At 37.2% G+C, this 14,040-nt stretch overlaps 1 protein-coding gene across 2 annotated transcripts in view; it reads left to right on the top strand.

Annotated features, from left to right (window-relative positions):
- Positions 1-14,040, top strand: part of LOC145987882 (BRCA2-interacting transcriptional repressor EMSY) — a 143,211-nt gene that overhangs the window by 93,512 nt on the left and 35,659 nt on the right. For both annotated transcript variants that reach the window (XM_083122669.1, XM_083122668.1), the window contains exon 15: positions 12,088-12,292. In XM_083122669.1, the coding sequence (XP_082978795.1) occupies positions 12,088-12,292 (205 nt within the window). The remainder of the gene's footprint in view (positions 1-12,087; positions 12,293-14,040) is intronic.

Below are 14,040 nucleotides of genomic sequence, written 5' to 3'. Positions count from 1 at the left end.
AAGAAGTCACAGACAGGCAAGTCAGGGGACCTCGGTGGCTACTTGCAGAACACAGCATCTTTGTTTCTGGAGTGCCCAATCCATCTTCCTTCAAGTTTCTCATTTAAAAAATTCCAAACATCGAGATGCCAGTGAGGGGGTGCTCCATCTTGTTGGAAAATAAATTCATTGTCTTCTTCTAATTGTGGAAAAAGCCACTCACTGAGCATATCAAGGTAATTCATACCATTGATAGTGTCCTCGTAAACGGAAAATGGCCCATACACTTTCAGTTTCGATATGGCAGAGAACACATTTACCTTAGGGGAGTCACGTTCAACATCCAAAACAAAATGTGGATGCTGGGTCCCCCAAATACTAACATAGTGTTTTTTGTTTACTTTCCCATTCACGTGGAACGTTGCCGTCACTGAAAATGATTTTCACTGACAGGTCCTCATTATTCTCCATAAGTGTTAATAAATGTTCACAAAAAGCAAGGTGTTTTTCACTGTCATTAGGTTTAAACTTTTGCAGTAACTGCAGTTTGTAGGGATGAAACTTCAAATGAGTACATAGGATTTTGGACATGGAGGATTTAGGGATGTTTAACTGTAGGCTAGCTCTATGCATAGACTTCATAGGACTACGTACAAATGTCTCCCGCACATGTTCCACAATTTCCACATTGGCAGATGGTCTCCTTGAATGGCCTTTCCTATGATCACATATGGATGCTCGCTCTACAAAATCTCTGTACCATCTCAGAATCGTCTTTCTTGTCAGTAGGTGTCGCATGTCTGAAGGTCTGTCGGAAGGCACGCTGAACTGTCACTACACTCCGTGTGTTATGGTATTTCAGTACGTTCCTGTGGGTTCGCCATGAATCTCTTTAAATGCTACAGAATTCACACTGAACTGAAATGCAAACCTAAACATCAACAGTAACACAATTTGCTTCTAACAACAATGCCATTTACAATAACACATTAAAAACTTTTTTTCCTTGTTTTTTCATTCTTTCATTGTTATGCCATCTATTGTTGTCCTTAACACCAACAATTACACATCTGTTAAAATTCTTTGAGCTGTTCTTTCGAATGGTATCAGTATAAATTTCATAATATACATAATTAAAATTTTGTGGTTGTTTATAATCACGGAATGTTTTTGAGGACACACTGTATTGTATGTGTCTTCGATTATAGGGAATACTGATAGACTGATATGCCTGTAATGGCCAATACTGATAGAGTACTGTTTAATCTGCCCCATCCTCTATATATTGTGTGTGTGTTTGGTTATAGGGAAGTTAAGTTGTCGAAAATAAACTTAAATTAGGCTTAAAAGGAAACAAAAATGGAAAAAAAAAAACCATAAGCACATTCATAATTTGATTTATAACAAAGTAATATGAAGACCGTTTTAAGTTGGGTTGAAACACCAAATTTTACTTCTGCCAGAGATTGATTCTAAGACTTAGATTAACAGAAAATAGCAGTAGCCACTTCAAGTAAAGGTTGTGATGTGGATCAGGGTTTGAAACTAGACCTTGAAATTAGGACATCATTTGCTTTCTAATGCATGAAACCTAGTCGCCAAAATAGGAAATTTCGTCACTAAAGTGAAGAGTTAGTTGCCAAGATATACCTTAATTAAAATTAATAAACACCCAATTCCAATGTATGAAAAACATAAAACGTTATTTTATTTTACAGTACATAATGTTTTATACCAGACTGTCTGACCACACAACTACTACTGGAAATCAGGACAGCAAACATGCCTACTATGCACATTACAGAACCAAAATTTACTGCTGCTTCTGGATTGAATTCTTACAACCATGATTCCCTTATTTGGATCATATGAAAATCACTAACTAAATTGATAGTGAAACAATTTTGTAAGCACTTATTTTGTTCAAGGGGCTATTGAAGGGGTGTTTAGGGCAAAGCAACAAAATGACAACACCATATTTATTTATGAGTGAAGAAAAATATTCATGAGCTCCTTCAGATACTGCTCTGCCCCTTGAATATATCTGTTATCTAGTCACCAAAATTGACAACTTTCAAAAATCTAACTAAACACAAAACCAAACATTTTTGTCACATTTTGCAACTTGGATATGCTAATTTCAAACACTGACATGGTTACTTGACATCTTGCTGGCTCTTGGAAGTATTCCTCAGGATGAAAGCTGCTCGGTGGTAGATTTCATAACCACTCAGAAGCACTAATATCTGATCCAAAGAGTGTTGCATGGACACATGTGATGCGTAGGTAACCTGATTATTGCATGGAATCATGCAATACATATACAACCTGATCATTGCATGAATGCATGCAATGCATAGGCAACTTGACTGTTGCACCAAAGCATGCAGTACTTAAGCAACCTGATTGTTGGATGGTAACGTGTGATATATAGGCAACCTGACTGTTACATGGACATGTAATGCATAGGCAACCTGATTACTTCATGAACACATGCAGTGCACAGGCAACCTGATGGTTGCATGTGATGCATAGGCAATCTGAATGTTGCATGGACACATGCATACATAGGCAATTCTAATTTTTGCATAGACACAGGCAATGCAGAGACAAACTGATTGTTGCATGGATACATGCAATACATAGGCAATCTGATTTTTGCATGGACACATAGGGTGATCATACGTCCTCTTTTATCCGGACATGTCCTCCTTTTTAGGTGTCTGTCCGGCATCTGGGTGGATTTTTTAGAAATCTGTAAATGTCCTCCTTTTTTGGGAAGAGTATAGCAATTCCATAGCACATGTGCTGCATAGAGAAAGCTTCCACACATAACGATCATCATATCATTTGGTGTGCGTTAAGTATTCAAACAATGCTCACCTAGCATCTGGGCTGAACACGATCACTTTCCTGTCTGAGTCATTAGTAGGGTGTGGATTTATAGGCATTAAAAACCTCTCAAATAGGCAACAAAATTATGAAAATAGGCACTTAAAAAGGCACTATATACTAAAAAAATTAACAAAAATAGGCACCCTAAAATTTTAAAAAAGACATTAAAATGGGCAATGAATGTGAACTTATTTCAATCTTCTTATAATATACAGTTATACTGTATTAGCACGTCAGTTTATACATAAAAGTGCGCTAACGATTAACAAACTATTAATACTCTTTTGATCGAGATTTACATTTGTGGGGAATCGTCAGTTGAAGCAATTCTCACAAAAAGAGCTTGGGCTAACGAAGGGGCGGATTTGAACAAATGATGAAAAAACAATTTGCATCATTGTGCCAAAAATATGTAAACAGTGTTCCAATTGAGACCCTCAAATCTGGCGAATACCAGATAAGATCGACAAAGCCTTCTTCAATGTAGGGAAAACCAAAGGCACGTAATAAAAATCTGAAGTATGCAAAAATTGCAGAATAGAAAATTTTTGGCAGGATTAAACGAAATAGGCATTTATATGCACTATAAAAACATGTTTTCGGACTAGAAACACCATGAAATGAGCTTTAAACATTAAAACCTATGTTTTACTACAAAGAAATAAAATAGGCAAAATTCCACACCCTAATCATTAGTATTATTCTAACTCGTTGCTTCACCCTTTGAGACTGCAGGAACGCATGTAGTCTGTAAAAGTAAAGTGCTCTCCCGTGCTTTGCACCACACCATGAAGGCGTATAAGGGGTGTGGAGTTAGGGCCCCACACTTCCTTGATCACGGCCGAAGGTGGGGGTGATGTGATCAGCACCAAGCCCCTCCCCCCCTCCCCCCCTGAAGTTTCCTCCAGGTATCCACTTAATTCGATGCTGGGTGAGCGTCACAGCTGCTTGAACAGGTAGAAAAATCCTGGATCTCCCCAACCGGGGATCGAACCTCTCTCTCACATGGTAGTCAAACACCCTAACGACTGAGTCTGTGCAATTCCTTTTTGATTGATTGATTTGGTGTATTTTACTTCGCTTTTCTGCCACTTTTGGCTAATCGCAAAGATGGGTATGAGCGATGATATGATGATTTTGATGAAGGGACACTCCCAAAGAACACTCATACCAGGCCCAGGATTAGAATCCGGGCCCCTGGTGTTGTGCTGTGGTGTGCAAACCACTCTGCCAGAAGATCAGTCAGTTCCTTTTCGAGTTATTCATGAAATAACGAAGCGATGGTGTAAATTTAACATTGATCTTGCAAGAAAATATCCGGCTTTTAAAAGGATGGACGAAACGAATATGAGGTAAGTGTAAGGTGGCTGTCATTTTCCCCTGCTGTTGAAAGAGTGTTCCTGACATTAAAATCATATTTCTTGAAACAATCTAAACTACGTAAAATTTTAATTCGGTTTTTGGAAATAAGTTAAAATAAATCTTACTTGTTACATTTGCATTCACTTGTGGGGATATTTCATTCTATTATCCAAGAATTAGAAAAGGTATTAAATTATGTGCTTCAAATTGTAGATATTCTTTGTCATTTGTTAAATAACAGATTAGGCGATTGCTTTCTTTGCTTAAAGGTAAGAGGAAGTTATTGAAAGAAATCACCTGAAAAGTATCTGTGAGCAAATTGTTGGCAAGATTTTTTAATATTGCTTACATTGTGAGTAATGACAAATATGGTGCCATTTTTTGGGGTATGCTCTTTTTTATGACTTTGTCCTCCTTTTTTGCCACGCTCTGTCCTCTTTTTTGAATGGGTGTATCTGGTCACCCTATGGACACAGGCAATGCAGAGACAAACTGATTGTTGCATCACAGCAACTAATGGTTAGTCAACCTGATTGTTGCATGGACACATGCAATACATAGGCAATCTGATTTTTGCATGGACACAGGCAATGCAGAGATAAACTGATTGTTGCATCAAAGCATCCAATGGATAGGCAACCTGATTGTTGCATGGACACATGCAATACATAAGCAATCTGATTTTTGCATGGACACAGGCAATGCAGAGATAAACTGATTGTTGCATCAAAGCATCCAATGGATAGGCAACCTGATTGTTGCATGGATACATACAATACATAGACAATCTGATTTTTACATGGACACATACAATGCAGAGACAAACTGATTGTTGCATCAAAGCATCCAATGGATAGGCAACCTGATTGTTGTATGGACACATGCAATACATAAGCAATCTGATTTTTGCATGGACACAGGCAATACAAAGACAAGCTGATTTTGCACCAAAGCATCCAATGGATAGGCAACATGTGACATGTAAGGCATTATGGAGAAGGTACATAATCTAACTAATTCTAACCTAACCTATCTTAATTTAGTTGATTTATCGTAACATAATAGTGGATCGTGCTTAGTCTAAGCCATGAATGATAATGTGCTCAAGCAAGTAAAGTATATCACACGGTGTAGAGATGACAATGACTGATTTTTTCATATTCATTAAAACCTTAGGTCTATTCAATAAAGTGCAAGGGCAAAGTGAATTCGTAATTTGTCTGGTTTCTAAGAGTTTGCAAGCAGATACCTTAAATTCCCAACTCTTGTCCTTCGACATCGCTTTCTATTTGTACGAAGTAATGAACAGAAACTGTATGAATTGTGAGTGTCAAAACTCACAAGGAAAACGGACAAACATTTTTTTCTGATGTATTATACAGGGTGGCGACAGACCTGGAAAACCGGGAAAAGTCAGGGAATTTGAGGTGTCAAAAATAGTCAGGGAAATGTCAGGGAATTTCGTCTTCATTGACTTCGAACACTCTTTTGACGAAAATTGTTATAACTCGGCACTATGGGAGCAATCTACTTCGGATAACTTTTGTTTTTTGGTAAAACATCAGCGCACGCAACGTACAATTTAGAACACTGGACCAAAGAAGGGGGCTTGGGGGGCACGTCCCCCGAATTTCAATGGAAAAAAACAAAAATCTGGAGTTTGCCCCCTCTTCTCCCGCTATTTTGGGGAGAAGGCACAAACTTTAGTATTCTTTTCAAAGAATGGAGATTTCTCAAGAGAATGAAACATGTTTTATGTTCTTTGGTGCCATACAAGTTGAATAATATGCCAAAATGCGATTTTTTTTTATTACGAAAAATAGGTAATTTGCGTGTTTAAAGGAAAACTGTTATAACTCGGGTACTATGGGTGCAATCTACTTCGGATAAGTTTTGGTTTGCAGCTAAAACATCATAGCATGCAACTGTGTACAATTCAGAACACCGAACCGAAGAAGGGGGGTTTGGGGCGCGACCACCAAATTTCAATGGAAAAAAACAACATAAAAATCTGAAGTTTATGTCTTCTTCTCCCGCTATTTTGGGGAGAAGGTGCAAACCTTAGTATTTTCTTCTAATAATGGACGTTTCCAAAGAGATTGAAACATGTTTCATGTTCTCGGGTGCCATACAAGTTGAATAATAAGCCGAAATGTGATATATTTTTTTTTTTTTTTTTGGCGAAAAATAGGTAATTTGAATTTTTGGAGGAAAATTGTTATAATTCTGGCACTAAGGGAGCAATCTACTTCGGATATGATTTGATTTGCAGATAAAACATCATAGCATGCAACCGTGTACAATTCAGAACGCCGAGGGGGGGTTTGGGGGGGGGTGACCCCCTGAATTTCAATGGAAAAAAAACAAAAATCTGGAGTTTGCTACATTCTTTTCAAAGAATGGACATTTCTCAAGAGAATGAAACATGTTTCATGTTCTTGGGTGCCATACAAGTTGAATAATAAGCCAAAACGTGAAACTGTTTTTTACGAAAAATAGGTAATTTGCATTTTTGGAGGAAAATTGTTATAACTTGGGTACTATGGGAGAAATCTACTTCGGATAAGTTTTGGTTTGCAGCTAAAACATCATAGCATGCAACCGTGTACAATTCAGAACATCGAACCCAGGAAAGGGGGTTTGGGGGAGCGACTACCGAATTTCAATGAAAAAAAAAACAACAAAAATCTGTAGTTTACCCCCTCTTCTCCTGCTATTTGGGAAGAAGGTGCGAACTTTAGTATTCTTTTCAAAGAATGGAGATTTCTCAAGAGAATGAAACATGTTTCATGTTCTTTGGTACCATACAAGTTTAATAATATGCCAAAATGTGATTTTTTTTTTTTACAAAAAATAGGTAATTTGCATTTTTTGCGAAAAATTGTTATAACTCTGGTACTATGGGAGCAATCTACTTCGGATAAGTTTTGGTTTGCAGCTAAAACATCATAGCATGATACCGTGTAAAATTCAGAACACCGAACCAAAGAAGGGGGGTTTGGGGCGCGACAACCGAATTTCAATGAGAGAAAAACGTAAATATCTGGAGTTTACCTCCTCTTCTCCCGCTATTTTGGGGAGAAGGGGCAAACCTTAGTATTTTCTTCAAAGAATTGACGTTTCAAAAGAGATTTAAACATGTTTCATGTTCCTGGGTGCCATTCAAGTTGAATAATTTGCCAAAATGTGAAAGAAACTCTGTTCGGAAATGTGGCATGGATATGTTGCGGAGAAGGGGGGGGGAGGTTTGTTATCAATATGAATTTCCCAGGCTTGCTCCAGACCTGTGTCAGAGTATGAAGGTCCAAAAAGCACATTCATTTCGTAATCAGCACCATGATACCATAAGGTATCATCGGGCCATTACGACCTTACTCTGATGATACCATATGGTTGGTATCATCGGAGGAGTAAAGGTTAAGCCTCTAAATATTATGTGGAAAATGCATTGAATTATCATTTTTTCTTGTCCGTATGGGATCAGTAAGGGGACCTGTCGACAGATGGAGAGAATAAGAGCAGGTGGCGCCGTCCGATAGTTGTCAGACGTCGTAGTAAGGCATTTTGTTGGGCAAACTGAAGGAACATGGAAACAAATATGTTCCATTGATACATACGATTTTTGTCGAATATCACCACTCGACAAAGTATCTCACTACAACATGCGACAGAAATTGCATGGACTGAAACATCCAACTAAAATCGCATGCATAAACAAGAAGAGCTTTAGACTGCAAATATGTTGCTGGAATTTTATTACTCTTCTGGCTCACTTCACCTTATTGAATGTAACAGTGCTTGCGAAGGTTTTCTTTCAACATCCTGACGTATTACTGGTTTCGCACAAGTTTACAATGACATTGCAATATTCTTAGATATCAAGAAGAATCCAAAAAAACGGGATATATATTGAATACTATCACGAAAAAGTGAAACATAAATCTGCATTGGTGAACGTTTTAAAAATTGGGAAGTGGATGCTCCCAACCTCAAATTTACTGCAACACTAGTATTGCAATGAAATTAACGCCACTCTCTGTCCTGTCTGTTTAATCTCGTGAGAGATGGTCTTAAATCTCTCACTGAGAGAAGATAATGTCCAATATTATGAAATAAAATACTAATAATAAATACGTAAATATTTTAATATCATATTTACTCGAATCATTCAATCATAACAGCAAATCACTTCCTTCAAGAATTGACTTTTCTCTGCTAGCCCTGCAAAATTTTCACTTTCCATCTACTGATTTATACGAGGGGTGGCCAGAAAGTAATTTTCAATTAGTAGGTACATTGATTTTTCGCAAACTCCAAAACCGTGAAAAATGGTAATTGCTGCGAAATTATGTTTAGGAATGTGCAGTGATGTCTGGACACATTTTTTGCCTGTTCGAAATATCGAAATAATGCGAATTTGGCATTAAATGCGAATTGTTGGCATTTTTAGCGATTTTTTTTAAAGAAATGTCCTAAAACAATGAAAAATTCCATGAAATCCAACATCCTTGTCTTTCCTAGGCTATGTTTGTGTACATAGAACATGCAAGTTTTCCAATATTTTACTCAAGAGTAAACTATAGAGTTATACATACGTACGTGGAATAATTCCGACAGCCACATTAAATCATTTATTTCCCACGATTTTTTCAACTTCTATCAAAACCATTTGCATCACAGAGCAAAGTGGCAGGGTTCTAACAGGAGATCGAGTGCGTATCTACCGTCACACGGGAGCCACATCTTCGTATTTGTCGCACGAGATATGTTTTGAATTACCAAGCTAAGTGCACACTATCGGCATTTGTCTAGTGAATAATAATGGAGCTCAGTTGTTAGGGCATCTGACTACTATGCGAGAGACCCTAGGTCGATCCCCTGCGGGGGAGAACCGGGATGTTTTCCACCTATTCAAACTGCTCCGGCGGCCACCCAGCATCATATGACGCTGGTACCTTGAGGAAACTTTGAGGGATAAAGGTAGCCAGGAGTGTGGTGCTGATCACATCACCCCCACCTTCAGCCATGATCAAGAAAGTGTGGGGCCCTGACTTCACACCAAAATTCCATTATCTAAAATCCTTACCTTAAAATTAATAAAGGGGTATGGAAAATAACTTTCCCAAAATAACTTTCAAGATATCAAACTCTCGTGAAGAGGCATAAGCCATGTGACTTACAATTTGAAACAGTAGTTTAAAAACACCATGAAGGTATAATTTCAGATATTTGCCAGAAAATGTGAATTTTGGGAAAACTTTTTGGCATAATCACCACCGTTGTTCTGGCATGTGTCGTAGCATGGCACTAAATTTTGTATGCCCATGGTATATGTGTCTGACAGCAAAGACTGGAACTATCTCTACCACAATGTATCTGTCAAATCCTTGCCTTGCCAGAAACCTCTTCAGTTAAACAAAGAGATGAAAGTAGGTACATTCAAGGCCAGGGCTGTACAGGGAGTGGTCTAAGATATCTCACCTGAAGTGATGCAAATGGCCCGTGTGTACTCAGCTCTATGAAGTTGTGCACATTCGATTGGCCTTCCGTGAATTGTCTGCACCATCGTCTGACCATACTATCACCTCATGACGTCTGGTCTGCACAACTCACACGATTGCTTTTGGCTGTGCCAAATTCTGAGCGTGCAATGTAGGCTACATTGCAGTCGGTGGGAGACTTTATGAGAGCTGCAATCATTAACCTAGAACTGTCCTAAACCAGCTGCATTGCAACTGTACCAGATTACAGCTACATGCCACTTCTTCCTGCTTGTATGTGTGTGTGTCGCTCTCCGACCACTAGTGCTGCGTATAGGCACCATTGGAGCTTTTTCAGGATGCCCCTCGTATATGAACTTTCAGAAGCTATTATTATTATTATTAGAGAATTCCTGTTTTAATGTGTTGGTTAGCTAAATCAGGTACCTATACAATGCAATTCTATAAATTCCTTGCGTTAAATTTCTAATACCCTTTTCATCAGCATTAATGGTAAAACTGCATGTTGTCAGTTTCACAGCACTTCACTTGGATATACTGTACTGAAGCAGAACTACCATTGATAATGTAAGGAAATATGACACTTTCTTTTGTTCGATTCAGTTGTTTCACTTATATGCAAAAGTTAAGTTGTTTGCTTTATAGAGAAGAGAGAAGTAGCTTTATGCATTGAAAAATGAGTCCGCACTCATAGTTTTTCCAAGCAGAGGGTTCCAAACCTCAGTGGAAATATCAACATATAATACCGAGAATGTATAAGGAGACTGATAAATTACAAATTGTATTTCTTAATCAGTTACTCTTCACTCTTATCTCATTTACTCGTAACTGTAAAAATAATCAAGTATTTTATTTTAAACTTACTGCGTATGACAAAATTCCATAATCCTTCCTTAGCTTGTGAATTGTAATAATTTTCCAAATTCACTATTTTACAGTTTGAATTCAAATCATAGAGAATAGAGAAATTAAGTCAATTTAATAGAAGATAATATTGGTACTTCACAAAACCATACGTGGATCTGTATGAGTTTATTATTTCTATTTGCAAAAACATCGATTTAGTTTAGTTTGTAATTGTCAGGGGAAAATATAAATGTTGTCCTGGAAAACCTGGAAAAGTCAGGGAATTACATTTTTGCTTGTTTGTAGCCACCCTGATTATATCTTTTTCACATTTCACATGCAGACAATTGCCGATTTTGGTTTAAACAAGGAGGTATAAAAAGTTAAAGAAATGTGTGTAATGTACAATAAACATCCATCTTACATTATGCACACTGAATTTTACCTTACTTTTTATCTGTAACAGAAACTAGCAAGCAATTAAATATAAATAATACTTACCTTCTAACCTGTTCTTGTTTTTCACGTTCACGACATAATCTTTTGGCCCTTGATTTTCCAGAGTAAATTGGGTGTGCTCTTCTTCGATGACTGTGTTTCAGTTTCCTCATTTTGAACAATCAACGTATTGTAAAAACTAAAGAAGGTCTTTGATCAAAACGTACAGAATGTAATCTTGACAACAGTGTTTCTTGTAACTACATTAGTTAGTCTCTGGTAACTTGGTTTGAGTTTCGGGCAACCAAGCACTCGCATTGACCATATTGTTATAAAACACGGAGTGAAATTTTGGCAACAGTGTATGCTAAAACTGCATAATGACGAAACGTCACTTCAAAAACCATAAACATATCCACTACTATCTGAAGATACAAAATTTTTTTAACCTTTTCACATAGTATTTCAGGTACTTGCGGCTACACACTGGATTCATTGTTTCACAACAAAATCTCTCTTATTAGTCATAAAAGACAAAAATGGACTGGTCTTCTCAAGAACTACCGCTTCAACGCCATCTGTATGCAGCAGTTTGAACATGACGGAGACGTTATATTTTCTGTTATTTACTTCAATACCTTTAATCTTAACAAAATTATAGGTATTCCAGGTTGTAGTGAATAGAACAATCTTTTACATCCGAAAATTTCTTCCTTACAAAATCTATATTAGTGGTACAGTTGTGTCTGGGAATTTGGGCCTATTCTTTAACATGGCTTTAGAACCCCCTTAACAATGTAATATAAACCTATCAGGGATGAGTGATGAAATTGATGAGTGGACATCACAAACTTCCATGCCCAGGCCAGGATTCGAACCTGGGGCACCTGACATTGTAGCACAATGTGCTAACCATTCTGCCACAGGAGCCAGCTATATTTATGTAAGAAATTAATATGAACCATGCGTGTGTTACTTATTAATTGATGAACTAGTAAGTTAAATAACTTTAGCTCTAATAGTACAATTCATTTACATAATTTTGCTTTCTTGTTAACAATTTCAGGGTACCAGTGACAGTTCTGTTACTCATGTTGTACAACAAGGTGAGGTTAGCACTGAACCTCTTATTGTTACTTCTCACGCCCCCGTTGTGCAAGCAACAGAAGTACCAAGAAGCACAGTCAAAATGTCATCATCGAGAGTGATCGAATTAATAGGAGAATTAGATCCTCAGACAGGGGTTTACTCTATTCAGTCTTCTGGGTCAAGTAAGTTTTTTCTACCATAGTTTATTTTATTTGTGCCATATTTCTGTTCATGCACAACTTCAGCTCAAGCTAGGTTCTTCGCAACTGCACTGTCATGTGAATCCAAGCAAGAAATTAGAGATGGTATTAATCAGAATAATACATAAACCCCGTGCTGTCAACACTGTAACAGATTTTCAATAAAACAAGACATGTACCTAAGAGTTAGTACCTGAAAGTTTTTATCACCACATGTGACGTGAAAAAAGAAGCTAAAAATGTATACCTATTTTAAGAACAATGAACAGGAGCAGGTCAAGAAAGTGGCTACAACAAGCCTCCTTTTTCCATCAGTCAGTATATCCTTTATTCCTGTTTATTCTTGTATACCAGTTTTAACCTTACATTTTAATAAGTATTGAATTTGTAGCTTCTTTTTTCATATCTCGTGGAGTATAACAGGTGGTTATCAAAGATTTGAAGCACAAACTTTCAGATTTGTTTCCATTTTTATATTAATGTTTCATAATTTGGCAAAATGATTTGTGTTATTCTTTTAGTGTTAAAGAACCTTGAGTTTTGCATTTCACTGCTTTTCTTTTCACTAGGAATTCTACAAACTCCTTAAGGTCACAATACTGACTTAAAAATATAACAAAGTGAAAACTAATAACTTCAACGTTATTGTGTGCCATTTGTGATGTATTTCTAGTAATTGATCTACGGGGGCATGCTGGAAAGTAATGCCTCCTATTTTTTTGTGACGGTGTAAAGACATTTTGGATTTTGAGCAACAATGCATTGTACTCTTCAGACTTTCCCCCTTCTACATTCCAAGTTTCAATCTTCTATCACCAGGGGTTGCTGAACTAGAGTGAGGAAAATGGCAGCATGTGACCATACTATGTCGGTGCACCTGAAAGTGTGTGTGGTGACAGAGATTCTAACTGCAGAAAATGTGTCCCCCAATTGACATTCATCAGAGAATGAAGGCTTTTTATGGCAATGAATATGTAACGTCAGTACTGTATGATGTTGGGCTGTTCATGCTCAGAATGAAAACCCCTGCCCTCTCAACTCTCAAGAAGTTCTTTGTCACACACGTTGAGACTACCTTGGCAGGGGATTTCATTGTGAGCATGAACAACCCAACATATTTTCCTCGCTCTAGTTCAGCAACCCCTGGTGATAGAAGTTTGAAACTTGGAGTGGAGAAGGGGGAAAGTCTGAAGAGTACAATGCATGGTTGCTCAAAATCCAAAATGTCTTTACACCGTCACAAAAAAGTAGGAGGCATTACTTTTCAGCTTGTCCTCATATATTATTGCTGATGGGTCAAAGTTATTGTTTTGAAGTCCACATATCCTCTGGATCATGAATAATGAGTTATTTTCTTCAAGTGTGTAACAAAATGCATTTGCTTGTATGTGACAGCATTTTTTTAGAGGTACTAATGAAGAAATCTAAAAAAAGAGAGACCATTAATCTATGCCCAATTTTGTATATAAATAAGGAATCTTTGTTCATGAACACAAAGTAGGGCTGAGCCATAGAATTGGCAGTGGTAATGATATCGGTTGGATTTTATTCACTGATACCGATCTGTAGTTTTATAGAATCAGGCTACATAATTTTCCCTATTTTTGTTATGCTGTGGGAAGAAATGGCTTTGTGATTAAATGATTATTTCATTTGAAATCATGAATATTTTCAATTAAATCTCCAATAGATTTCTATGGTATAGTTCCAATGTAAAACTTACTTATTAC

This window comes from Lepisma saccharinum, chromosome 5, assembly GCF_977018435.1.
Source record: "Lepisma saccharinum chromosome 5, izLepSacc3.1, whole genome shotgun sequence".
NCBI lineage: Eukaryota > Metazoa > Arthropoda > Insecta > Zygentoma > Lepismatidae > Lepisma > Lepisma saccharinum.
The sequence above is the reverse complement of the archived record's forward strand: the minus strand, read 5'-3'. Positions and strand labels throughout refer to the sequence as shown.